Source organism: Microcebus murinus, chromosome 9 (genome assembly GCF_040939455.1).
Source record: "Microcebus murinus isolate Inina chromosome 9, M.murinus_Inina_mat1.0, whole genome shotgun sequence".
NCBI classification, from domain to species: domain Eukaryota; kingdom Metazoa; phylum Chordata; class Mammalia; order Primates; family Cheirogaleidae; genus Microcebus; species Microcebus murinus.
Window position 1 is genome coordinate 97,242,859 of NC_134112.1, and position 24,796 is coordinate 97,267,654.

A 24,796-nucleotide genomic window follows, 5' to 3' on the forward strand; every position below is an offset into this window, starting at 1 on the left:
ACAACCTCCTGCCCAGCCAAGAAAAGATACAAGGAGAGACCATCCAACATCCGTTTTTCTCTGATATTCTGCGATTCTTCTCCCAGACCTTCCCAACTTCATACATATGATCTCAAATCATATCAAACCATGACGGAAACCATGTTTATATTCTGTTGCAAAGTGATCTGATATATTTTGGTTCTCCCTCCAAAAGTCAGTTTATCTCCACAAACTCAAACTTCTCTGGAATCTTCTACTCCTACTTCTCCAGGACGGTCACGGCTCCGTGTCCAAGGCCGCGAGTGCAGGAGGGAGTCGAGGGAGCTGCCCAGACAGCCCCGTGGACGGTGTGTTCACCGCGTCAGCCCCGAAGACGCAGGTCTAAGAAGGGGACCCACCAAACCGCTTGATGCTGGTTAGGTTTTATTTTAACGGGATGTTTTCTGTTTATTTGTTTTTCAAAATATCAGTTATATCAATATTAGCAGTGTAAACAGGTACAAAATATACAGTACATAGAAACAATTTTCTTACCTAGTCTATTGCCTAATAGAAGTATGCATGAGGGAGCTGAACGAACAGCAGCCACGGCCTCCCCCTGCGCAGGGGGGACAAGTCGCCCGTTTTGGGCAAGGGGACCAGGGGCTGCTTCAACAGAACAGGAATGGATGTTTGTGTGGTCGGGACAGCACTGCGGCAGAACCAAGACATCCGGGCCCACCTTTAAGATACCAGACGCAAGGAGGAGGAGGCCGCTGTCCGTCACCCGGCCTCCGGGGCTGTGCTTTCTGGAATGCCCAGCGGACGACCGGGCTCGCATGCACAGGAGGCTGGTGCGCAGCAGGAGCAGCTGCTATAAGCGAGAGTTCCTCTGATGATCTGACTTAGGCCAAATCTTTTAAGAGGGCAAAAAACATCCCCAAACCGATGTTCCGGGAGAATGAGCTGTGTCTCACCCGGGCTCTCCCCAGCTCCCGGCGCGCCACCTGTGTACCCGCAGCGAGAGGCTGAGGTGTGTCCCGTGGAGCGGTTTATTTCCTCATCTCTCAAAAGAAATCCCTGCCCCGCTGCTTCCCAAAGTCACAGTAACGATCACATGAGAGGCGAGGCGGAAGTGTTTTGAAAATAAGAAATCGCTGCGCAGAGGCGACAGGAAACAGGTATCTTGTGCGAGTGGGACGCAGCCCCGGGTGGGGTGGGCAGGCCGGGCTTCGCTCCCGCTCCGCGGGTGACTAGATGTTTGAGGGTTCAGCTCCCTGAGCCTCGGTTTCTTCTCCTCTCCAGACCTAACACTATGGTTTCTGACAACCCTCCCTCGCGAGGCCGGGAGTCACACAGCAGGGGACACTGTCAAGTTCCCTTTGGAGAGGTACTGGTACTGCAGGTGGCCCGAATAGGGAAGAGTTGGGGCCAGCACTTTTGGGGGGCCTTTTCGGATGGAGGCAAGCTGGGGAACGGAACTGCTGCTCCCGGACGGTCTTTGCTGCTGCGCTGAGATGGCTCCGGGCACCGCGTGGCCTCACTGCCCAGGGCTTGGCGCTCCAGGCCCAGATCAGCCCGCGTGGACAGCGCAGGGTCCCGGCGCACCGCCCACAGGATTGAGTGGGGGGCAGGACCCGATCCCCAGGGGTAGGGGGGTCCGGGGCGCCTCGGCTGGCCAACCTTCCAACACACTCACGACGAGACTCGGTGAAACACAGCAACAGAAACGCACGCCCTGAAAACCGAAAGTGTGCTACCAAATTTAAACTGGCACTACTACTATTTTCCAGCTTTTTCCTCGAGGATAAAAAAAAAAAAACAACAAAAAACCAAAACCAGGTTTGCAATTAAATTACTTAAAATTCTACGGTGCTCATATTTCACAATCAGAGAATTCTACTTTGTTTAGAGGTGTAAGCTGCATTGTTTGATAGTTTCTCTTTTTCCAGTGATCAGTTCGGCAACTTGGAAATTGGGTTCCCCAGTCTCCGTTTCCGCCTCCGGCCTCCCGAGGCCACCCTGCTGTCCGCAAACCGGGCTTCGTACACGCGCGGCCGGGGCGCTCACAGGTCCCCGCCGTCAGTGGGTCCCAGCACGCTGAGGCCGCAAGTCCAGTCGGTCACCAGGTCTGTGGAGGCCAAGGGTCCTTTGGAGGCGGGACTCTTGAAGGGGTCCGGGGGCGCGGCAGGCAGCGGCGGGAGCGGCTGGCCGCGGGCCGGCGCCTTGGCCCCCGCCGCGTGGTTGCGCTGGTGCTTGCGGAGGTGGTCCTTGCGGATGAAGCTCTTGCCGCACACGGTGCAGGTGAAGGGCCGCACGCCCGTGTGCGTTCGGTAGTGGTCGATGAGCTTGGAGCGCTCGGTGAAGCGCTTCTCGCACTCGGTGCAGGGGAAGGGGCGCTCTCCCGTGTGCAGCATGCGGTGGCGGATGAGGTGCGCGGGGCGCGTGAAGCAGCGGCCGCACTCCCCGCACCGCAGGGCGCTGCTGTCCCGCGTGCTGCCGCCCGCCGTCCCTGCCCCGGGGCCCGCGCCGTCTGGCAGCCCGCAGCTGCGCTGGTGCGCGCTCAGGCTGACCTGCAGCTGGAAGCTCTTCCCGCACGTGGCGCAGGTGAAGGGCCGGCCCCCCGAGGGCGCGGCCGGGTGCTTCTTCAGCCCCGGCTTGTGGCCGAAGCCTTTGGTCCGGCCAGGGTATTTACAGGGATCATTGAAGGGCCTTGCGGCCTGGCTGGGGTCCAGGACAGCCTCGCCGTTGTCTGGGGAGGGGTAAGGGAGCCCCTCAGGCCCAGTCCTTGGGTTCAGGCCCACTGGCGGTTTACACCGAAAATTCCAGCCCCACCGGACCCCACCGAAGAGCCACTCCCCGGGAGGGGTCTCCTCCTGGGCCACAGCAGGGCTGAGCTCCCCCATGTCCCTCTCGGGCCGGGCAGGCTCTCGCAGCCCCAGCACAGGGTCCTGGCTGGGGAAGGAACCGCCCTGGCTCTCCCAGGCGCCTTCCTGGACAGGACTAGGGAAAAACCGAGTGGCCTGGCCTGGTCCAAACAGAGTCCCGTGAGCCTCTAGGTCAGTAGGATGCACGGGTGTGGCCACCACCTCCTCTTCCTGGACTTCTGTTTTTATCACAATTTTTACATCTGCTGAGAAACACAGAAAAACACAGATCATTCTGTTTCTCATCGGCCCAGAAAGCTACCGATCTGACACTCTCATCTGGCCGCTGAGCAGCTGCTTAGGACCCTTAACGTGCCCCCAACCCTGGGCCCCTGGCAGCTCAACAGAGCGCCCACTGCTGGTGTTCTGGTACCTTCGTCACAGGAAAAGCACCCATCATACCTGCTCCCAAGTTCACTTCGGCTGTTAAGGCTAACCATGAATGTACCCTAGGAAGGGAATTCTGACCACTGGTGGCTTGTGATCAAGGTACAAAGCAGGGGCTTAGGGTCCAGCTGGATCTGGGGCTGCCACGGCTCTGCCACACACCAGCTGTGGGATGTGGTATCTTGGTTTATTTATAGCAGGGATCGTAGCACAATTTTCAGGATGCTAAAATGACAGAAAGTACTTAAGGTAACAGATGACTGGCCTTCAAAACTATGCAAACAGAAAACTAACAGATAAATGTGGCAGTTTTTCTTCTGAATTTTGGCCTTCAGACACCTGTCTCTGGAAGTACCAACATCTAAGAAGTGGTCCTAGTTCAGTTTTGTTTTCTTCCATGCCAGAGAGGCCATGGGTTGCTTGAGTCTGGGGAGCAGGTATATCCTTCAAGACATCAGCGTAGCAGAACAGACTGGTTAACATTACGTGAAAAAGGGACCGTCTGAAACATGGACATCCTCAACAAAGGCTGTTAAAGCCTAAGACTTGGGAAGGAGATAAAGAACAGGACGGACGAGGAATCTAGAGATCACAGACACCCTAACGCCTGTTGGCGGGAAGGTCAGGGCAGTTCACCAGTAAAAATGGGGCACCTGGGCTGAGGTATCCCCCAGGCAGGCAGTGGCCTTTCCCCTCCCGCTCTCCGCACCCCTGTACCTTCTGTGGAGGCTGCGGTGTTGAGCTTCAGGGTCCCGTCGGAGCATGCTGACGAAGGATGGTGGGGAGGGAGGTCCGCCTGCCAGGAGGTGGGTGGGATGGTGGTGGAGAAGTTGGAATGGACGCCTGCAAGGAGGAGAGAGGGAGCCGGAGGTTCAGGGGAGGAAGTGGGGGCGAGGGGGCAGAGGCGGAAGAAAACTGTGGGCAAGGGGAGCAGGTGAAGCCCTGAGATCCCCATCGGGGACCTTTCTGAGTGATGGTAACGACTCAGCCTCCCTGAACCCAGTGTCTTTTGCCCTTCTCTGAGGCACCAGGAAGCTCAGAGCTCACCAACTCATCTCTCGTGCAGACTTTCCTGAATACGAGGCAACCAGTGGGACCTCAGCGCCCACTGCTGGGGGAACCAAGCGCAACCGTGTGGGTGACCAAGGGGGCCTCTGGTACCCAGGCCAGAGAAAGCCCAGGAACAGCATCACTGACCTCAGAGGGGCCACAAGGTGTCCCTTGGTGCAGTCCAGACCTCAAGGTGGAGAGAACTTCTAAACTAGTCAGACAGAAGCTTTGAGAGCCCGTGACACCCCACGTGCTCCTGGAGCTTTCCCCGTCTCTGCCCACAGGGACAACTTGTTCCTTGCGTCTGATTCCATCTCAGCCACTCACCAGAAGTAGTGTCCGTGGAGATGTCTCCTGCTCCGGAGTCCAGCTGGCTGAGGCCCCAGGGCTCTTCCCCGATATCTGGCTGCCCGGCTGCCCATGCCTCCACGCCCAGCCCCTGCTGCTCCTGCAGCTGGAGCTCACTCTCCTGCTTGATCTGCATTAAGAGGTCAGGGGCAGGGACCGGGGCCCCCGAGCCTAGGAAAGGGAGAGTGTGTGAGCACAGCATCATGGCCCCTCGCCCTAGGAAATGGACACAGGGGGTTTACAAGGGTCCAACAAACAGCAAAGGAGCCTGGTGGGAAGGGAAGGCAATAGCAAACAGGGCCCCTGGGCCCAGGGTGCAGTCACATGGCACTGGGTAGGTACATGGGCAGGGTAGGAAAGAGTGATGGGGGAGGGGGGATAAGCAAGGGCATTCTCAGGGCTAGGCCACTGGTACACAGGGGGAGACAGGGCTGCTCTGGGGATGTCCTGCCCTCACCTGAAACACAGAAATGACAGATAAAATTTAACCCCAAATCCCCCCAGACCTTATCCCCCCACATGTATTTAAGTGAGCTCAAAAGAAAGATTCCAGATATGAGAATTGAAGAGAAAACACCAGTCCAGTCAAGAGTTACAGTGGAAGGCGAGTGGCCCAGAGAGTTGCTGGACGGGGACACAGGCCTCAGGGGCTGGGCTTTCATGTCCACGTGAGGCTGAGAGTGGGGCTGAGTGGCCTGCGTGAAACCAGGAGCCACAAGGCTGTGTCCAGCCTGTGAGATCTGGACTAGGAAAGCTCCATCTACCTGAGGGAGCTACTGGGAAGCCACCTACTTGTCCAGGGCTATGTGTGAGAAAGTAACCCATAAATCAGAATCACATATCCACACAGAAGTCAAACCACCCACAAGGGGCAGAGACCCTAAGCTGAGAAACTAACAGAAAAAGCAGCTGACAGCTATGGCAACTCAGGAGGCCCCGGCACAGGCAAATGCAAATCTGCCCCAGAGGGGCACCCCCACAATACAGGCCACAAGGGGCTCCCTTATAAACTGAAACCAGAAAAAAAACCCTAAAACTTACAAACCAGAAGAAGAGCCAAATGGGTATGAGAGTCATGGCGGATTTCACTCTCAAGAACTATAGAAAAAAAGGATAGGGTGAATGATACAGTAACATAAGTATGTCTAAAATCATCAAAGAAATAAATGAAGGAACAGAATCTCTAAGGCAAGAACAGAAAATTATTTTTTTTAAAGTCAGATTTGAGAAAAAGAACTAAACAGATATTCTAGAAATGACAAAAGCAATTGTGGAAATGAAAAACTCAATAGATGGCTTAACAACAGACTGGACATAGCTGAAGAGAAGATCAATGACTTGGAAAATGTATCTGGGGAAATAACCCAGAGTACAGCACTGAAAGATAAAGAAAGGAAAACTATGAAAAAGTTAAGACACATGGAGGATAGAATGAAAAGTTCTAAGATATGCTGGTAGAAATCATAGAAGGAGAGAACAGAGAAATGAGTAAATGGCAATAGGTAAAGAAATAATGGCTGAGAATTTTCCAAAATTGGAGGCATTATGAGTCCATAGTTTGAAGGAACACATCCATTCCCAAATAGGAAATAAAAATAAAAAAATAAACAAACCAACCTTGACAACATTCACGTGAGATGAAGCAATAGCAAAGATAAGGAGAAAAATCTTAAAAGATACCAAAGAGAAAAGAATGACATTCAGACTGAAAGCAGAATTCCTTCAGCAGAAGATAACAGAATATCTTCAAAATGCTGAGAGCAAATATCTGTCATCCCATTTTAGGAGGCTAGTATAATTTTAATTACACAAACTAGAGTATAAGACAAATTTATAAAATAATCTCATTCGTGAACAGATATGCAAAGATTCTACATGAAAGAACTCCAAATCAAGTCCAGCAATGTATTTGCAAAAAAAGAAAGACATAACATATTATGAACAAGTTGGGTTTATCCTGAGAACTCAAGGATAACACTAGGAAATACGGTATTATAATTCACAACGTTAACAGATTAATGGCAAAAACAATATAATCATCTTAACAGATATAAAAACAGCATTCGACTCTTCTATTTCTGGCATACTGCTGGCTAGATGTGCAGAGAAAGAGAGAAATTCCTCTCAGTGTGGAACATCTAAAAATGCCGAGTGAAGTATAGAAATAAAAAATATTTTAAGCATGGATGACCTGCAAATAATGCAAGGAAAACAAACAGAGGCCAGAAACTGTAAGGAAGCCCAAATCTACAGTGAAGGACATCTCCTGATACCTGGGTTTGAATGGTCTGTGTACATTTAGGGTCTACCTCTAAGAGTGTGAAAAGCCTGGGGTCAGGCAGGGTGGGAGGCAACCTTCCATCCCCCCCCACACACATAAATCTGGTACCCCAAAGGGCAATGTTCCCAGTGGACTAAACTTACAATACAAATCAAAGCTAAAACTTGCCCCACAGAAGGAGACTGCCTGTTCTGCCTGAGAGGGGAGAAGAATCTCCCCTGGAAGCTGACACCCACAGGCCAGCACTTGAGGGTGTCTGGTGCCGGGCCCCACAGTGCCACTGAGGCCCGAAAACCCCCAGGTAAAGGTAGTAGTGGCCCTGGGTCTGTGCTGGCACCAGATGACCAGCAGAAGCAAACACGTTCTCAGGAGGAAAGCATTTTAAACACAGCTTTCCAATAATTAATGAGCTCACAATTAACATCACCACCTCAGTAAGAAAACCAGCCATCTCAAACTCAGCAGAAATCATGAGCTGGAGAATGAACCTGCAGACTTTGGATACTGGAACTATCATATAGAGAATACAAACATTAATATATTTAGAGAAATAAAAAAGGGGAATGAAAGTATGGGAAACAAGAGACTATCAAAACAGACCAGTCAAATTTTGAAAAAGAAGCAAATGTAACTTTAGAATGTAAAGATAAAATAATTGATATTTAAAAATCCAATCTATAGGTTAAACAACAGAATGGACATGATTAAATAGAGAATGGTGAACTAACTAGAAGACAGATCAGAAGAAATCATTTCAACCTCAGCAGCACAGAGATTGAGCTGAAAATATAAAGAATTAAAGAGGGGTTCAAAGTTATCAAGGCTAACATGAAAAAGTTCCAGAATAAAAGGGCAGACAGAAAGCGGACAAGGCAATATTCAAAGAGAGAATAACACCAATTTTCCCAAATTGGTGAAACACATCAATGACTGAAGCAGGATAAAGAGAAAGAAATCTACACCTAGACGCACTGTTGTAAATCTGCAGATCACCAAAGAAAGAGACCTAAAGCAGACAGAGAAAAAAGGCAGATAATCCCCAATGATTAGGTGGGGCGCAGTGGCTCACGCCTGTAATCCTAGCACTCTGGGAGGCTGAGGCGGAGGATTGCTTGAGGTCAGGAGTTTGAGACCAGCCTAAGAAAGAGTGAGATCCCATCTCTACTAAAACAAATAGAAAAAATTAGCTGGGCGTGGTGGCGCACACCTGTAGTCCCAGCTACTTGGGAGGTTCAGAGGCAGGAGCATCCCCTGATTCAGGAGTTCGAGGCTGCAGTGAGCTATAATGACACCACCGCACTCTAGCCAGGGAAACAGGGTGAGATCCTATCTCAGAAAAAGAATAATAATTAAACTGATGGCTGACTTCTCAATAGCAACAGAAGCTAGGAATAAAACACTAAGAGAAAATAACAATCAAACTAGAATTATGTCTTTTCAGTAAAGTTCTTCCTCCGTGGGTAATTGGTTCTGGGATACCCTGTGGAAACCAAAGTCCACAATGCTCCAGTCTCTTATGTAAATTGGTGTAGTATTTGCATATAACTTACACGTATTTCCCCATATATTTTAAATCATCTCTAGATTACTTATACCTAATGCAATGTAAATTCTATTAATATGTAAATTGTATTGTTCAAGGAATAATTACAAGAAAAACGTCTCTACATGTTTAGCACATACCCTTTTTTCCTCCTCAAATGTTTTCTATCAAACTAGAAATTTGGTTGAATCCATGGATATGAAATCCACAGATACAGAGGGTGGACTGTATAGGGATGGAATAAAGATATTTTAAGACACATATAAGCTCATATACAAACACACACAAACTGAGAGCTCGTTACCATCAAACCCACAAAAAACAACTTCTAAAGGAAGAAAAAAATTTCTAAACTTTCCTTCAAAAGAATACAAATAGGATGTATAACTTTCAAAGTAATTAAAAATAACAATAGTTTGAGAAGGAAAAAAAACCTTTTTTTTTTTTTTTTTTGAGACAGAGTCTCGCTTTGTTGCCTAGGCTAGAGTGAGTGCCATGGCGTCAGCCTAGCTCACAGCAACCTCAAACTCCTGGGCTCAAGCGATCCTCCTGCCTCAGCCTCCCGAGTAGCTGGGACTACAGGCATAAGCCACCATGCCCGGCTGATTTTTATATATATATATATATTAGTTGGCCAATTAATTTCTTTCTATTTTTATGGTAGAGACGGGGTCTCGCTCAGGCTGGTTTTGAACTCCTGACCTTGAGCAATCCGCCCGCCTCGGCCTCCCAGAGTGCTAGGATTACAGGTGTGAGCCACCGGAAAAAAACCTTAATGAATAATTCCTAAAAGAGGGGTGGGGGAAAAATACAGAAAATGCAGGACTAAGGATTAAAAGCACAATTTAAGATGGTAGGAAAGAATCCAAATAAACTAGTAACCACAATCAATAGTGCTGTCTAATTGGATAAACAATGTGAGCCACGTATCTAATTTTTAAGTGTTCTAGTAGCTACATTGAAAGAATAAGAATGGGTGAAATAAATTTCAACAGTATATTTTATTTAACCCAAGATGTCCAAAATGTTATTTCAACATATAATCAGTATGATTTATATTACTTTTTATTCACACATCTTTTGTACACATATCTTTTTTTTTTGTACAGTTTTTGAAATGTGGTATGTATTTTATCCTTACAGGACATTTCAAGTTCTCCGTAGCTATGTGTGGCTAGTGGCTACTGCTTTAGAAATTTAAAAGGTAAAGATTATCAGACTAAAAACAAACAGAAAATCCAGCCATGTCCTATTTACAAAGGATACACTAAAACAGAAGGATGCAGAAAGCAACGTAAAAGAATGAATGATATACTAAGCCAGAATTAACAATTTTTAAAAAATGATGTAGCTATGCCATATCAGATGAAATAAACTTTAAAAATCAAAATATTCATAAAAATAAAAAACCATTACTATATACTAGTAAATTGACCAGGAAGATAAAATAATTGTAAGTATTTAAGTTTATGATATAGCTTCAAAATAATAAAGCAAAACTGATAAAACTCTGGAGAGAAATGGATAAAGCCCCTTTCACAGTGGGAGATTTTGATCTCTGTATTGACAAATCCAGACAACTAAAGGCTACAGAAAATTTGAACAACACCAGTAACAAACCTGACCAAATGTACAGAGGCAGAATCCAACTATAAGGAGAACACGTGCTTTTTAAGCTACACAGAACATTAAGGAAAAATGAACACTTTCTAAGTCATAACACAAGTATCGGCAAATTTTAAAAGATTAGTAATTTACATGCTGCATTTTCTAACTATAACACAATTAGGTTATAAGTCAAAAACTCTCCACATGGACTAAAATTTTAAATATACATATTTCTTTCTAAATAATCCAAGGGTCTAAGGCAAAATCACAAGGAAAATTAGAAGATATTTGGGACCCAATGTTAATGAAAGTATCTATAAAAAATGTGTGGGCTACAAAATAGCATCAACAACAAAACCCTTTAAAAAGTAGAAGGAAATAATAAATATAAGAATGTAATAAAAGAGCAAACAAAGACTTCAACGAGCCAAAAGTTGGTTCTTTGAAGTGACTATCAAACCAATTCATCTCTAGCAAGAGTAAGAAGAGGACACAGAACAATAACCACTCTGAAGAATGGAAATGGAAAACAATGGTAGGTGCGGCAGAAACTAAAAAGGTAAAGAAGATGTTATGAGTGTTATTCCAAGTAATCTGAAAACCACAGGGAAACAGACAGATTCCTAGAAAATTTCAACTTGCCAAGACTGACTAAAGAAGGAATAGAAAACCCGAATAGTCCTAGAACTAAAATAAATCAGTAAAATAAATCAGTAGTCAAAAATCTCCCCCACAAAGAAAGCTTGAGGCCCAGGCGGCCTCACTAGTGTTTTCCACTAAACATTCAAAGAATAGACAATCCCAACATTACACAAACTCTCTGAACAAATAAAAACAGAGGCATACATCATAGCTCACGTCTTTAATACCGAAACCAGACAAAGACAGTCTGAGAAAGGAAAACTGCAGGCCTGTCGTCTAACTCATGACAAAGATTCAGAAATCCTAAACAAAATAATTAGGATACAAAATCCAGCAATGTATATAAAGAATTATGACTAAATTAGGTTTATTCCAGGATTGCAAGGTTGGTTCAACATTAGAAAATAACAATTTACCATATTAACAGGTTAAGGAGAAAAACCATATAATCACCTCAATATATACCAAAAAAAAAAAAATAGTATAAAATTCAACAGTCATGACTACTAGAAATACCCAGCCAACCAGAAATATAGAAAACTTCTTTAGCATGATAAAGGGTATCTGTAAACAAAACCTTTAGCAAATATTATACTTAATGTGAAAAATTAAAAAGCATTCTCTTTAAATTCATGAACCAATAGGACACCTGTTAGCATCACTTCTATTTAAGGATTTTTCTGAGAGTTCTCAGCCAGCACAATAAAACAAGAGAAAAATAAATCATAAAGATTTGAAAAGGAAAAACAAAAAATTCTTATTGCTTATATATGATATCGTTAACTTTTCAGAAAATCTGAGAATCATTAGGCAATTATTAGAAAAGTTATTAGCATTAGTGAGAATTTTAGCAAGATTCCTAGATAGAAATATCAATAAATGAAAGACGACTTCATTTTTATATGCTATTAGAGTTTTGAGGGAGCCAATCAATTACCCTTTTTCTTCCTTGTCACGGACCTTAACAGAGAAATAAAGCAAAAGAGGAGGGCAGGTGAGGCTAAGCAATTTTTACTACTGATAATTTAGGAAATAGCTTTTATCCGTGGGCAAGACCCTATAATCATAAAGTTACTGGGCCAGAGGAGAAAGAGCAGACAGCAGACACCGCACGTTCTGTGCTGGCCTTGCTCTTGCTCCTAAACTCTCCGGTGAGGCGTGTGCCTTCCCCAGGCAGCGCTGGGTGCATACTGGGCAGAGAGGGAGGCTGGGAGGAGCTCCTGCCATAGGAGTAAAAGCCTTCACAAAGGGGTATTCCTTGCCCCAAAGCCCCCAACATGTGTCAGCAGCAAATAGAAAATGCAAGTCAGGAAAACATACCATGGACAATCATGATTTAAAAAAAAAAAATACAAGGAACCCAGGATTATATTTTTAAAAATCTGCAAGACCTTTTTGGAAGAAAATTATAAAACTTCATTGAGACGTTATAGACAAGCCCCATGGAGGGACTTAGGATATTCACAGATAACATGACTCAATATAGTAAACATGCCCATTCTCTGTGAAACGTGTGACAGATTGAACAAGATTGCAACCACAACTTCAACTGACGTTTCCATGGAACTTGCTAAGGCAATTCGAAAGTTTCACCGAAATGCAAAGAGAAGCAGAGCTGGGGTACTACTGACAAAGAACCAGGGACTCTACCTCATATCACCACAAAACTCCATTTCTAATGGATTAAGTACTTGAACTTGAAAGACAAAATTTAGAAACTATAAGTAGGAAATATGAGATGCTCTATTATGATTTTGAGGGAGGTAAACATTTCTTAATTAAGACACAAAAAGGATAAACCATAAAGGAGAAGATTAGTAAATGCAAGTACATTACAATGAAAAACATCTGTTCTTAAAAATATACCATAAATAGAGATGACAGCAATATGCATAACTGACAAAGATTAACATTCATCCTACTAGATTAGAGTCTATTGTAAAAAAAAGATTAACATTCAGAATATGTAAAGAATGGCTTACAAATCAATAAGTAAAGGAAAAACAACTTAAAAGAAAACTGAACAAAAGCCATAAACAGGCATTTCACAGAAAAGGAAAGACATATGGCCCATAAATACAGAATATAAAGCTCAATCTCATTAATAGGAAAATGCAAGTTTTAAACCACAAATTTTAAACCATTTCACTCCCACCAGATGGGTAGAAATGAAAACGACATTTCCGTGGCTGGTGATGAGGAGGTGCCATAGGACCCCCAGTCCCCCCTGCTGGTAGGGAAGCAGACTGGTATCCCCACCTGACATTACCTGGAGAGGTTGAGTATGCCTCTTTCCTTTGACCCAGCAGTTCCACTCCCGGGTCTACACCGAGAGGAACTTTTACACATGCATAAGAATTTCCACAATAGCACTGTCCCTAAAAACAGGAAAAATTAGAGACAACACAAACACCCACCAGTGGAAGGAATAAATAATATTACAGTCATAAAATAGAAAACTACAAAGCGGTGGAAATCAGGAAAATGAATGAACTACAGCTCCACTATTTCAATGCGAATGAGTCTCAAAAGCCATGTCAAATGAAAAAAGCAGGTTAAAGAAGAATATATGTGGTATGTTTCATTCATAAAAGTTCAAAAACAGGTAAAATTAAACATGGTTATTTAGGAATGTATACATAGGGCATAAAAATGTAAAGAAATGCAAGAGACTGATCACCTCTGTTTCTGAGTTTTCTGTTCATCTGTGAAAGGAAGGAAGGGATGTGATCAGGGAGGGACAGGGGTCCCGGCAGGTGCAGCCTGTGACCTATCCCCTATGCTGGGTATTGGAAGATGGGTGTTTACTGCCATTATCTAAACTTTGCATGAATTTTATCCTGTATGTATTTTGTCTATTGTCATGTATAATACACAGTAACAATGTTTTAAAAGAAACAAAACACAAATTAGAAAAGGGAAAAAAAAACACCCAGCATTTGATACAATATAACACTTGTTCACAATCAAAATTTTTGGCTAGCCAGAGTAGGAGGAAATGTCTTTAAATGAAGAGCACTTCAAAAAGCCTGTGGCAAAAATCATACATAGGATGAAATTTTAGAGGTATATCTTGTCCATAGACAAGGGTGCCAACTATCACTGCTACTATTCAACATTGTCCTAGCCAACCTACTAAACAAGAAAAATAAAGCTATAATACACAAATTTTAAAAGAAGAGATAACTTTTGTGTAATCTGTGGAGGATATAATTGTATAGATTAAAAAAACCCGAGAGAATCTAAAGAGACAAATCCTTAGACCTAATAAGAAAATAAAATTTCTCTTTCACTAAAGTCAACAGCATACCTGGACCCCGGTAATGACTATTTAAAACATGTAATTAATTGTAAAAATCCCATTTACAATAAAAACGACTGTCAGGAGAAAACTGTGAAATCTTATTAGAGCACATAGAATTTACTGAATTGCCTCCAATAAACGAGTCTTCCCATAGATAGAAAAGCCTCCATGCTGTAATGAGAGGCAATTTTCCAGAAATTAAATTATAAAGTAAATGCGATTCTAATCAAACTTCCAGGAGGATTTTCTTGAGAACTTGATAAAGATTCTGAAATTCACATGGAAGAACGAAGGTCCATTAGAATACTCCAATAGAATAGAGTTTCTGAAGAACAAGCAGAGGAGCATGGTCTACTGGATATCAGGCGCACCATGAAGCTGAACGAGCGCGTCCTGGCGCAGAAACAAGGAGACCAGTGAAACAGGACGAAGGGCCCAGAAGCAGCCTCGAGCACACACGGAAACCCGGGTCACGAGACACTCCCGTTACAAATTGGCCAAGAAAAGACAAAATATTCAGCAAACTTTGTTGAAAAATCAGACATCCTTGTGGGAAGAATGTTAAACCCTCCCTTGCAACCTACACAAATATTAATTCTGGATGGATTCAAAGCAAACTTTAAAAGCAAGACTTTAAGAATTTTATAAGAAAACATAGGAGAATATCTTTTTGACTTCAATTGAGGTAGATGAGGATATCTTACTATAGAAAAGGCGCCCGATCATAAAGGAAAAGACTGCTAGGTTTGATTCTACCAACAATTGAAGATTTTTATCCAAGAACTACAAAGTTAAAAGAGCTGCCACAGACTGGGTGAAGATGTTTGTAATGCAAACAGACAAAGGATTTATATCTAGAATATATACGAAGAAGTCCGGAATCAATAAGAAAATGGAAAACAACTTTGGTAGAAAAACAGAAGACAATTCACAGGAGATGAAACCAAATAAACATATGAAGAACATGCTCAACTTCACTAACAGTTGGGGAAATACAAATTAAAACAAGATGCCATTTCACCTCCGCCAGGCTGCAAACATTTCATTATGGAAACTGGGCAAAGAGATAAGAAAACAGGAACTTCGTAACTGCTGGTGGGGGTGTCAACTGGTGTAGCCATGGGGACAGCAATATGGAAATGACAGAGGCGAAGACGAGCCTATGACACAGTGAGGCCTCTGGGTCTATTCCCTGGAGAAACATGTCCTCTGGGCACAAAGAGATGCGTTCAAGAATATTCACTGCAGTATCGCTTATGATAGTAAAAAATTAGATATAAGCTTAAGTGCAAATCAGTGGAGGAATGGGAAATAAATTAAAGTTGCTTAAGCATCTGTTAAAATGCATGAACTTGAGCTATAATGTATCAACATGGATGACTCTGAAATATAGAATAATGAGTGGTAAATATAATGACACCTATGTAATTTTTCTTTCTTTTTTTATTTGAGACAGAGTCTCATTCTGTTGCTTGGGCTAGAATGCCATGGCATCAACCTAGCTCACAGCAACCTCAAACTCCTGGGCTCAAGCAATTCTCCTGCCTCAGCCTCCACAGTAGCTGAGACTACGGCATGAGCCACCATGCCCGCCTAATTTTTTCTATATATTTTTAGCTGTCCAATTCATTTCTTTCTATTTTTTAGTAGAGACGGGGTCTCATTCTTGCTCAGGCTGGTCTTGAACTCCTGAGTTCAAATGATCCGCCTGCCTTGGCCTCCCAGAGTGCTAGGATTACAGGCGTGAGCCACCATGCCCGGCCTGTAGTTTTTCAAAACACAAAAAACAGTATTATATATTGTTTACTGCTACATATTATACAGATATTTCAAAATGTGGATAGAAAGGATAAACACAAAATTCAGGACAAGTGGTTATCCCAGGGAGGAATGGGACTGGGAGACCGAAAAGGGATCTAAATGGTATCAGAAATACACTATTTCATACACAGCTGCTACACATACGTGGGTTTTACATTATGAAGCATGGCATACACTTAACAAATATTTATTGAAGTCCTACTTTGTGCTAAGCAAGATTCTAGGTGTCTGGAATGATCAGATCAACAAAACAGATAAAAAGTTTCATCCTCTTGAAGTCTGCATTCTAGTGGGGAGGGGCCGTGGATCTGTATGAAATAGATGTGACAGATGGCGCTGTCTGATGTGGAACACACCGGAGCAGGAGAGCCAGCCCGGCGACCTGGGTGTGGAAGGGCTGCACGTTACGCGGAGTGACTGGGAGTACTGGTTGGGGAAAAGGCCTGCAGGAGGCACGGGCGGGGACCTCTCTGAGGAGCACCGGGGCAGAGGGCATCGCCAAGGCTCTGGGACAGGGCTGCGGGGACAGCATGGAGCCGGTGTAGCGGGAGCAGAGAAAGAGAGAAACGGGAGGAGGTGCGCTGGCTGTGTGGATCTCGTGGAGAGCCAGGACTTGGGTGGTAGAGGGAGGACTCTGTTGGGTCCAGCAGACTGGGGGAGCAGGCAGGAGCAGAGGGGCTGGCAATAATCTGGGCAGATGCGGGAGGGAGGGCCAGGAGAATTTCCGATGGATGGATGTGGATGTGAAGGAGAGGGTCACAGAGGACTCCTGGGTCTGGGGCCTGCGTCTGGAAGGATGGGAGGGAGCTTGGGAGAATGTGGGAGGAGCAGGCTTTGAAGGGAAGAGCAGGAGCAGGCTTTGGGTGTGTTCAGCACGAGATGTCTGTGGACAAGCAAACGGATTCATTGGCCAGGCAGCTGGGGGTGGGGAACTGGGGCAGAGGCCCAGGCTGGAGGAGCACTTTCCCAGATAGTAAGCATAGCCCTAAGACCCCACAGGATGGTGAGAGCCGGGCACCCAGGAAGGGGAGGAGGTGTGAGCTGAGGGAACTCCAACATTGAATGGCCTCCAAGACCGACAAGAACCAGCAAAGAAAGAGTGGTGTGGTGGGGAGGAGGAAAACCAGGAGGGTCAAAAGATGTGACTCAGCAGGGTGCAGTGGCTCATGCCTGTAATCCCAGTGCTTTGGGAGGCTGAGACAGGAGGATGACTTGAGGCCAGGAGTTCAAGACCAGCCTGAGCAACACAGCGAGACCCCTATCTTTACAAAACAAAAATTAAAAATATTAGCCAGGTATGGTGGTCCATTCCTGCAGTCCCAGCTACTCAGGAGGCTGAGGCAGGATCCCTTGAGCCCAGGGGTTCAAAGTTGTAATAAGCTATGATCACACCACTGCACTCCAGCCTGGACAACAGAGAGAGAATCCACCACTTAAAAAAAAAAAATTAACTCTAGGAGGAGAGAGTGATCAACAGTGGCAAATGTTAAAACAGGCCAAGAAAGAAAACAGAACTTTTAGCACCATGGGGTCACTGGTGATGGAGATAGGAAGGGTTTTGGTGGAAGGGGATGGAGAGACAGTGGGAAGGGAGGGGTGGGAAACAGAGGCAGAGATGCTGTCCCCTGGGATCCGCCATAGGAGAGCGAGGCCAGGGCAGTGGCTGGGGTGGTACAGGGTTGAGGCAGGATTGTCCAGGTTGCCCTTGAGAAGGTGGCACAGGTGGGATCTCATGCCAGGTGGAAGGGCCTTTGACTGCAAGACTGACAGCTCAGCAGCCATGGGAGCCGGCGCAGAGAAGAGGGGCCCAGGTGCAGGCAGATGGGGCAGGGAAGGCTGCGAGTGTGGTATGCTTCTTTTTAATTAGAAAAAAAGTTAAAAAAAAATACAAAAACCATTCTCAGCTTGTGGGCCACACAGAAACAGATGGGCTAGGTCTGGCCCTTGGGACATAGTTTGCTGACCCCTGGGCTAGGGAGGTGGCTGAGCAGGCACAGTGACTGCAGGGCAGAGAGTCCACTGAAGCCACTGGTCGCCAATGTCAGGAGACCAGCGGCTTGTGGGGCTTTCTCCAGCCATGAGGCTGCTCAGGTGCAGGCACAGAACCGGCAGACGGATTTCACCAGGAGGGACAGCAGGAGCCGGGAGTGGCAAGCTGGAAGTGGGGAGGGGGGACGGGGTGTCATCCAGTCACAGGGACCACTGTGGGGGCAGGGGGAGGGAGCAAAGGACCATGTGTGGAAGGTGCAATAGCCAAGAGTGAGGGCAGGAAGGGGGCAGGGGAGGTGCCCAGAGGGCTGCAGAGGCAGCAGAAAGAGGGCTGAGACCCACAGGCGGGTTCCCAGAGAGGGAGACCAGCACAGCAGCGATTACAAGCAGCAAGGACACCCACCTTGCAGGCCCGGAAGCTTGGGGGTCGTGGGTTAGAGGACAACAGCATGCAGGGTGCTCAGGGCAGGGCTCAGCCTGAGCAGGAAGGCGCAGGAACACCCAGGACCCAGCGGGTCTGGCTGGGCGCTGAGTCCTGCCAACCTCAGCGGAGGGCTTTGCAGGAGGGGAAGGGAAGGGGAGCTGAGGTCTGACAAGGGCACGGACCTAGCAAAATGGAGATGAGGGACCAGCTGGGAGTGTCCCTCTTCTTGGACCAGAGAGGACAAGGACAAAGGCCACACGGGATTCCTACTGACAGGCTCAAGGTGGACAGTGGGTTTGTGAGTGCTGGGAGATGTCACCGGCAGCTGCCATATTTCTGAGCTCCTCTGCGCTCTCGGCAGCCACGGTGTGGAAGCCAGGGAAGCTTCCACACACGTTATAAACACAACAGAACCCACCCCCCGCGGGTCTGCTGCCACGGGCAAGAGGCTGGAAGCTGTCCTTTCCATCCAGACGGTATCTGCTCTCAGCCATTTTCTACCCTCCAGCTTTCAGCGCTGGCGTCGGCACCCAGATTCTCAAAATGCCTTTGCTGGACTAAACTGGCAAATGCGTTAATGAATGTGGCCCCGTGGTCAGCTCTGCACATGCTTCTGCCACTGTAAAGCGAAACATCTCACCGGGATGAAACACAATGGAAGACACATTTACTCCAACTCGAGTTAAACACAGGAAGCCTTTTGAGTAACTAGGTGTCGGATGAAAGGGAAACCCAAGGCAGGCGAGACAGTCAAGAGAGGTCTTCTGCAGGAATGGGGGGCGGGCCTGGCAGAGACAGTCTCCCTGGTCAAACCACCCAGCAAGGTCTTCACTCCAGGAACCTGGTTTTTCTCACACAGCCGCCTGTCCTTCTCTTAACTTTCAAAGGTACTGACCGGCTCCAGGAAAACTTGAGACACTGATATCTGGTATCCAGATTCACCTTAAATAAATTTGTGGTTCTAATCTACTGGGCCATACGGCTAACCGATGGGTTTATATTCTGCAACTACTAATGGATTTAAATGAAATTTGGTTCTTGGATGGAAGCAAGGCTGACTCTTTGCAAATCTATGAGTTGATTTTGCTTTCAATATACAGCAGACCCTTGAACAACACAGGTTAGAGCTGTGCCAGTCCACTTGTATGTGGACTTTCTTCACCTCTGCCATGCGAGACAGCAAGACCAACCCCTCCTCTTCTTTCTGTTACTCAGCCTGCTCAATGTGAAGACGATGAGGATGAAGACCTTTATTATGAGCCACTCCCACTTAATAAATAGTAAGTATATTTTCTGTTCCTTATGATTTTCTTGGTAACATTTTTCTTTTCTCTAGCTTACTTCATTGTAAGAATATATAGTACATAACACATAGAACATACAAACAAAATATGTATTAACAGACTGTTTATGTTATTGGTAAGGCTCCTAGTCAACAGCAGGCTATTAGTAGTTTTGGGGGAGTCAAAAGCTATATGTGGATTTTCGCCTGCATGGGGGGCTGGTGCCCTAACCCCCATCCTGTTCATGAATCAATAGTTCTCCTACCTGCTCTCTCAGCGTCCTCCTCCCTGTGCCCCTAATTCTGTGCCACTCATTCTTTTTCCTAAAAGACTAGGGCTGCTGCCTCTTTCCCTGATGGAAAGTGTCAGTTTCTAGAGTATTAGCTGAATAGGTTAGAGGTTATAACTCAACTATAAAACACTTAGATTTAAGGCATTTAAGGTTGATGTTTCTCCTTGGCTCTCTCTGGAAAGGTCACACCTTCCCTGGTCCTTACTTTTCTGTTTCCAACTGATCACCTGCCGTCTCCCTGGCCTTCTCCCAGCCCCTCACCTGGACTTGGGTCCACGGGAACATCTGGGATCTTGGGGCCAGCACGACGCCAGTTGCACGGCTCCTTCCCTTGTTCAATCTGGGAGAGGACCTCGGGCTTGGAGATGGCATAGTCTGAGGAAGGACAGAAAGGTTAGTTTTTGTCATGTCCAGTTAGGCTGGGAACAGTCAGCCTGGAAAACCAAGAATGGCAGAAACTAGATTTCTCAATGAATATAGAGCAGTGGCTCCCAACCATAGGCAATTTTGGTCCCCAAGAAACATCTGGCAAACTCTGGAGACAATTTTGACTGTCATGACCAGGGCTCAGGGAGAGGGGCTACTGGCATCTGGCGGGAGGAGGCCAGGGATGCTGCTGAACATCCTACAAAGCACAGGACAGCCCCCCAGGTCCCCCAAACAATCATCCAGGTCCAAAATGTCCGGGGTGCTGGGGTTAAGAAACTCTGGTATACAGTGAGATGGGGACAGTTCTTAACGTCAGTCTGCACCTGCTCCCATCCTCAGCCTTGTTACCCATAGCTCTGGGGTCACACAGAAACCAGCCCAGGAGGAATTAGAGTCCAGGCCTTTCCTGGAAAGTACAGATGAGGAGAGCAGCAGTAGCCCCAGGGTCTGGGGCAAGCAAAGCTTCAGGGCATGAAGAAATGGTTTGCTGCAAGAAGCGTGGTCTGCCCATGTTCTCTCCTGACCCTGAGGCATGTCACGTGAAGGCCACACATCCCTGCAAGAGAAGGCTAAAAGAAAAAGCCTTTCTCAAATGTGGGGTTGATGATTTACTGGGCACAGGAGCAATAGGTGGCTTCTCCACTCCAAGCCTCAGCAGGAACAGAAAGGTCCATACTTCCGGCCTGGTTAGGAGAGGGGCATTCCATGACCTGTGGCCACCAGGGAGAAGGGAGCTTCGGACTCCGCTGCCCAGGGCTCATCTTTCGCAGGAGGAAGTGGTAACTCCTTGCAAGATCAACGTTTCTAGAGATTTACATGTTGCTGAGACAAAAACAACTACGAGAAGATAGAGATTGAGGGCTTAAAAAAATCCCATTCAACAGAGGAAGGGGTGCCAGGCCTTACCCAGGGAGACCAGCGTCTCGTAGTTGCCCCTCATCACGTGCTTATAGAGCTCCTTCTGCCAGTCCTCCAGCTTGCCCCACTCCTGCTCGGAGAAATACACGGCCACATCATCAAAGGTCACGGGCACCTGGAACCACAAGTGTGGCACACGCTCACCCACAGGCTCACAGGCACAGCCCTTGGGCTCCCCCAGCCCAGGGTCCCCAGGCGCTACCTTGGGGACCTCCCCCTTGCTGCCCGGGGGCAGCCGCAGGATCCAGAAGTTCCTGTTGCGCAGCAGGTTCTCCACGTTCTCCAGCCGCCTCTGCAGCAGCCCGTACTCCTGCAGCAGGGTCCCCAGCACGGCCCACTTGCCCTCCAGCTGGTTCCCGAACTCCACGGCCGTCTTCTCGCAGTCGGCCAGCTTCTTCTCGGCCATCCCGGTTCGACCTTCTAGAGACAGCAAGCGGGCAGCCTGCGATTCAATCTTCCTCTCCATGGCCTGAATCGTAGCTGCCATTGTCCACGGAGAAATCTTTGAGAAATGAGAGAGAGAAGCCCACATCATTCATTCCACCCAGTGCATTCCTTGAGCCTATCTGCCCTAGGCATGGGGGAGCTGGGCTGGGAGCGGGGAGCCCCTGTATGTGGAAAGTGGGGCTATCCTGTACCACATGCCAGATCTCAACTTGGCAATCACCTCCGTAGGGTGTCTTAGGTCTGGCCTACGTCTGGGGGTGCCCTTCCTCCAGGCCTCTGCAGCTCGCTGTGCAGACTGCTACCCTGGGGCTGATCGCCCTACACAGTGACTTCCCACGCGCCCTTACACTGAGGGCTCCCTGGAGGTGGCACTGCATCTTGTCACAGCACAGAGCTTGACACATGGCAAGCGCTCGGTGCAATTTGGCCACATGGCAGTGACTTGGCATTGCTGGGGCGTTTTAGTGGAGAAACGGTAAACTGCAGATTTGCTAGAGCCCAGCCTGCACCTCCCGTCATGATTACACAGGAACTGTCTACTGGTGATGACCTAGCAAAAAAAACAGCTGGTTCACTGAAACGGCACAAACAAGAGTATTGCTCAATTTCTTTCTTTCCTTTTCTTTTTTTTTATGAAGCATCTCATGCCCCCTTTTAATAAGCATAAAAATGTAACAGCCAATTCCCCTTCCCCCAGGACAATCTGATTTTAATTCCTTTCCCAATTGCCCTTCCCCCACAAGCTAAAATCACCACTACTGCAAATCTCCACCAGCCAAGAGTTAGACTTTTTGACACTGCCTAAGCCTGCTAAGATTCTGACTTTTTCTTTCCCAATTCCCCCCCTTCCCAGGGTTAAAATGATAGTCTCAGGCATTTTTGTAGCCTGGGATCAGTGACACACCCTACAGTCTGGTGAGGAAGACAGACATATGCCACAAAGTTACACTTTTAGACATGCAGCAACAACCTTAAGTGGTGCTCCCTGTCACTGGAAACACTCACACAGTGTCTTGGGTGACCAGCAGTTGGGGACAATGAAGAAAGAGCACGCTTGGCTTTGGGTGGGGAGCTGTGGGGCAAGGAGGAGGTCCTGGGACTGGGGCCTTCCTCCATCAGGGACTTAAATTCTGGAAAATCATTCCCAAATACAAGGTTGGTGACTATCTGCAAAGTTAAGGAAGTGGCTACTAGGAACCAGTAGGGGCTCATTTAGAGAATGTCACCAAGAACTAGAATATGGAAGGACAGCTCAGAAAACGGAGACAAAGAGAATTTGAGCAGAGGCAGGAAAAAAAAAACACAACTGTGCAGGATAGTGCTTCAGAGGTTCTCTGCTTGCCTGGAAGGAAGCCGGACCTGAAGAAAGAAGGACTTACACGGGTCCCAAAGGACGGGAAGTTCTGGATGGGCAGAGCCCTGTCTGGAGGAGAAAAGCTACAGGTGGTGGTGAGGCTTGCTCTCCAGCAGGCGCGGCCTGCCCAGGCTCTGCAAGGCCACCATTCCTTCCCTCACCTCTCCACTCTCACATCCGCCCCTGTCACATGGTCCCGACTCCAAGAGTTTAGTCCAGAAGGGTCCTTTCACACCCATACCCAGCTCCCCAACAATGAAGCCCTACCCATCCTCCAAGTGTGTTATTAGTCTCTGTGTTGCATGAAAAGGGCATCTGCACAAATTCCCACTTTATTAAGAAAACGTTACTCTTCACTATTTGAACAACAGGCCACAGTTTTCGTACCATTTTGATGGGGCCAGGAAGCCCTGCTTAAGGCCTTCATGTTACTTGGTGGGAGGTGGTGGCTGTTCTCTGCTCAGCCAAGCCCAGCTCCTTACCAACTGGTGGCTAGATAACACATGGGGCCATCGTGGAAACTCTTTGCTTGAGAAGAGTTGATGGGCTGCCCACCCACGAAGTCCAGGCACCAAACTCCTTCCAACTCTCTCTGCAGCTCCTACCAAAACCATCTTTCCCAGGCTCACCGACTCCTTTCTGTTCCCGAACACGAGCCACACTGTCCCATCTCCCTGTGCCTTTGCCCAAGTACTTCTCCCTTCCTGAGAAGCTCCGCCGGCCTAGCTCGGCCTGATGAAATTCCAGCCTAGCGTAAAAGCTCGCCCAAACCACAGAAGCAGAGTATCAGGCCCGGAGGGGCGGGCAGGGTCCCCTGCACGCCCGCAGTATGCTCTGTTTTGCTCGGCTACTACCTGTGTACTGTCTGCTGGGTCCTCGAACACAGAGCGACTGTCTTTTCACACTTCCAGCTGTGTGATCCTGGGCGAGTTAACTTCTCCAGGCCCCGGGGTTTTCTTTTGTATGACAGATAATAGTGGCACCTACCCCACAGGTTTGTTGCGGGACAAAATAAAGCCTGGGTGGGCTTGGTGCAGTGCCTGGCTCTACACACCGGAGCAAGTCCCTTCCGCGCAGGCTGGGCACGTAGTGGGCGCTCAGGGTATGCGGAATCGAAGCCGGACACCTCCCAGGTGCCACCAGGCCGCTGGGGGGAGCTGGGGGAGGGAACGCACGGGCCGAGCGCTAGGCAGAGAAAGGAGCCGCGGGTGGGGGGCGCGGAGGTGCAGGGACAGCGGCCGGGCGGGGCAGGAAGCCCCGCGGGGCAGCAGGAACTTGGTGTGGCGCGGCCCCGGCGCGGGGACAACCGTCCGCCGCTGCTCGGGCTCGGCCCGCGGTGGGGCCCGGCCGGCGGGCGCCGTAGGCCCGGGCGGACCCCGCGCTCCGCTCGCCGGCGCCCCAGGCCCGGCGGTCCGGCCCGGACCCCGGAACCCCTCCCCAGGGCCTGCGGCGCCGTGTGCCGGGCCCAGGCCGCCCGGGGCCCCGAGGCCGCGCGTCCGTGCGCGCCCGGCCGCCCTTACCGGAGCCGCGGCCGCCTCGGCCATGGCCCTGCGCTGTCCGGCCGGCCCGGAGGAAGTCGCCGCCGCCGCCGCCGCCGCACGCGGCCCTCGCAGGCCCGCCGCTCGGTCCTCTCCGCAGGCGGCGCCGGCCCGGCCCTGCCTTCCCCGCCGCGCTCCTCGGTGGCCGGCCTGCCGCCGCTCCGCCCGCAGACGCGCCGCCGCCGTCAGCGCCCGGCCGGTCCACACTGCATCCTGGGAGCCGGCGCCGCGGCCCGGCCGACGAAGGCCC

General features: G+C 48.1%; 1 protein-coding gene across 4 annotated transcripts; it reads right to left on the bottom strand.

Annotated features, from left to right (window-relative positions):
* Positions 1-387: 387 nt before the first annotated feature.
* On the bottom strand, positions 388-24,777 carry ZNF746 (zinc finger protein 746). 4 transcript variants are annotated; one of them, XM_076006700.1, is made up of 7 exons: positions 24,529-24,777; positions 21,410-21,709; positions 21,196-21,277; positions 20,122-20,235; positions 4,653-4,844; positions 3,993-4,118; positions 388-3,091 (listed from the first exon to the last, which is right to left on the bottom strand). In XM_076006700.1, exons 1-7 carry the CDS (start codon positions 24,550-24,552, stop codon positions 2,028-2,030), a joined length of 1,902 nt encoding a protein of 633 aa, XP_075862815.1. In that variant the 5' UTR covers positions 24,553-24,777; the 3' UTR covers positions 388-2,027. The 4 variants fall into 4 exon arrangements, with proteins under 4 accessions (XP_075862815.1, XP_075862814.1, XP_075862813.1 ...); XM_076006699.1 differs by having other exon boundaries at positions 388-3,094; XM_076006698.1 differs by having other exon boundaries at positions 21,196-21,322.
* Between the last annotated feature and the right edge of the window lie 19 nt (positions 24,778-24,796).

Bases quoted from the DNA above. Each gene is read 5' to 3' on its own strand.
- ZNF746 (XM_076006697.1), bottom strand. From the start codon at position 24,552: ATGGCCGAGGCGGCCGCGGCTCCG. The intron at 4,119-4,652 runs GTGAGTGGCTGA...TCCTCCTTGCAG, and splicing joins CTCCACGGACACTACTTCTG to GCGTCCATTCCAACTTCTCC. The intron at 3,095-3,992 runs GTACAGGGGTGC...TGTGTTTCTCAG, and splicing joins CACCGCAGCCTCCACAGAAG to CAGATGTAAAAATTGTGATA.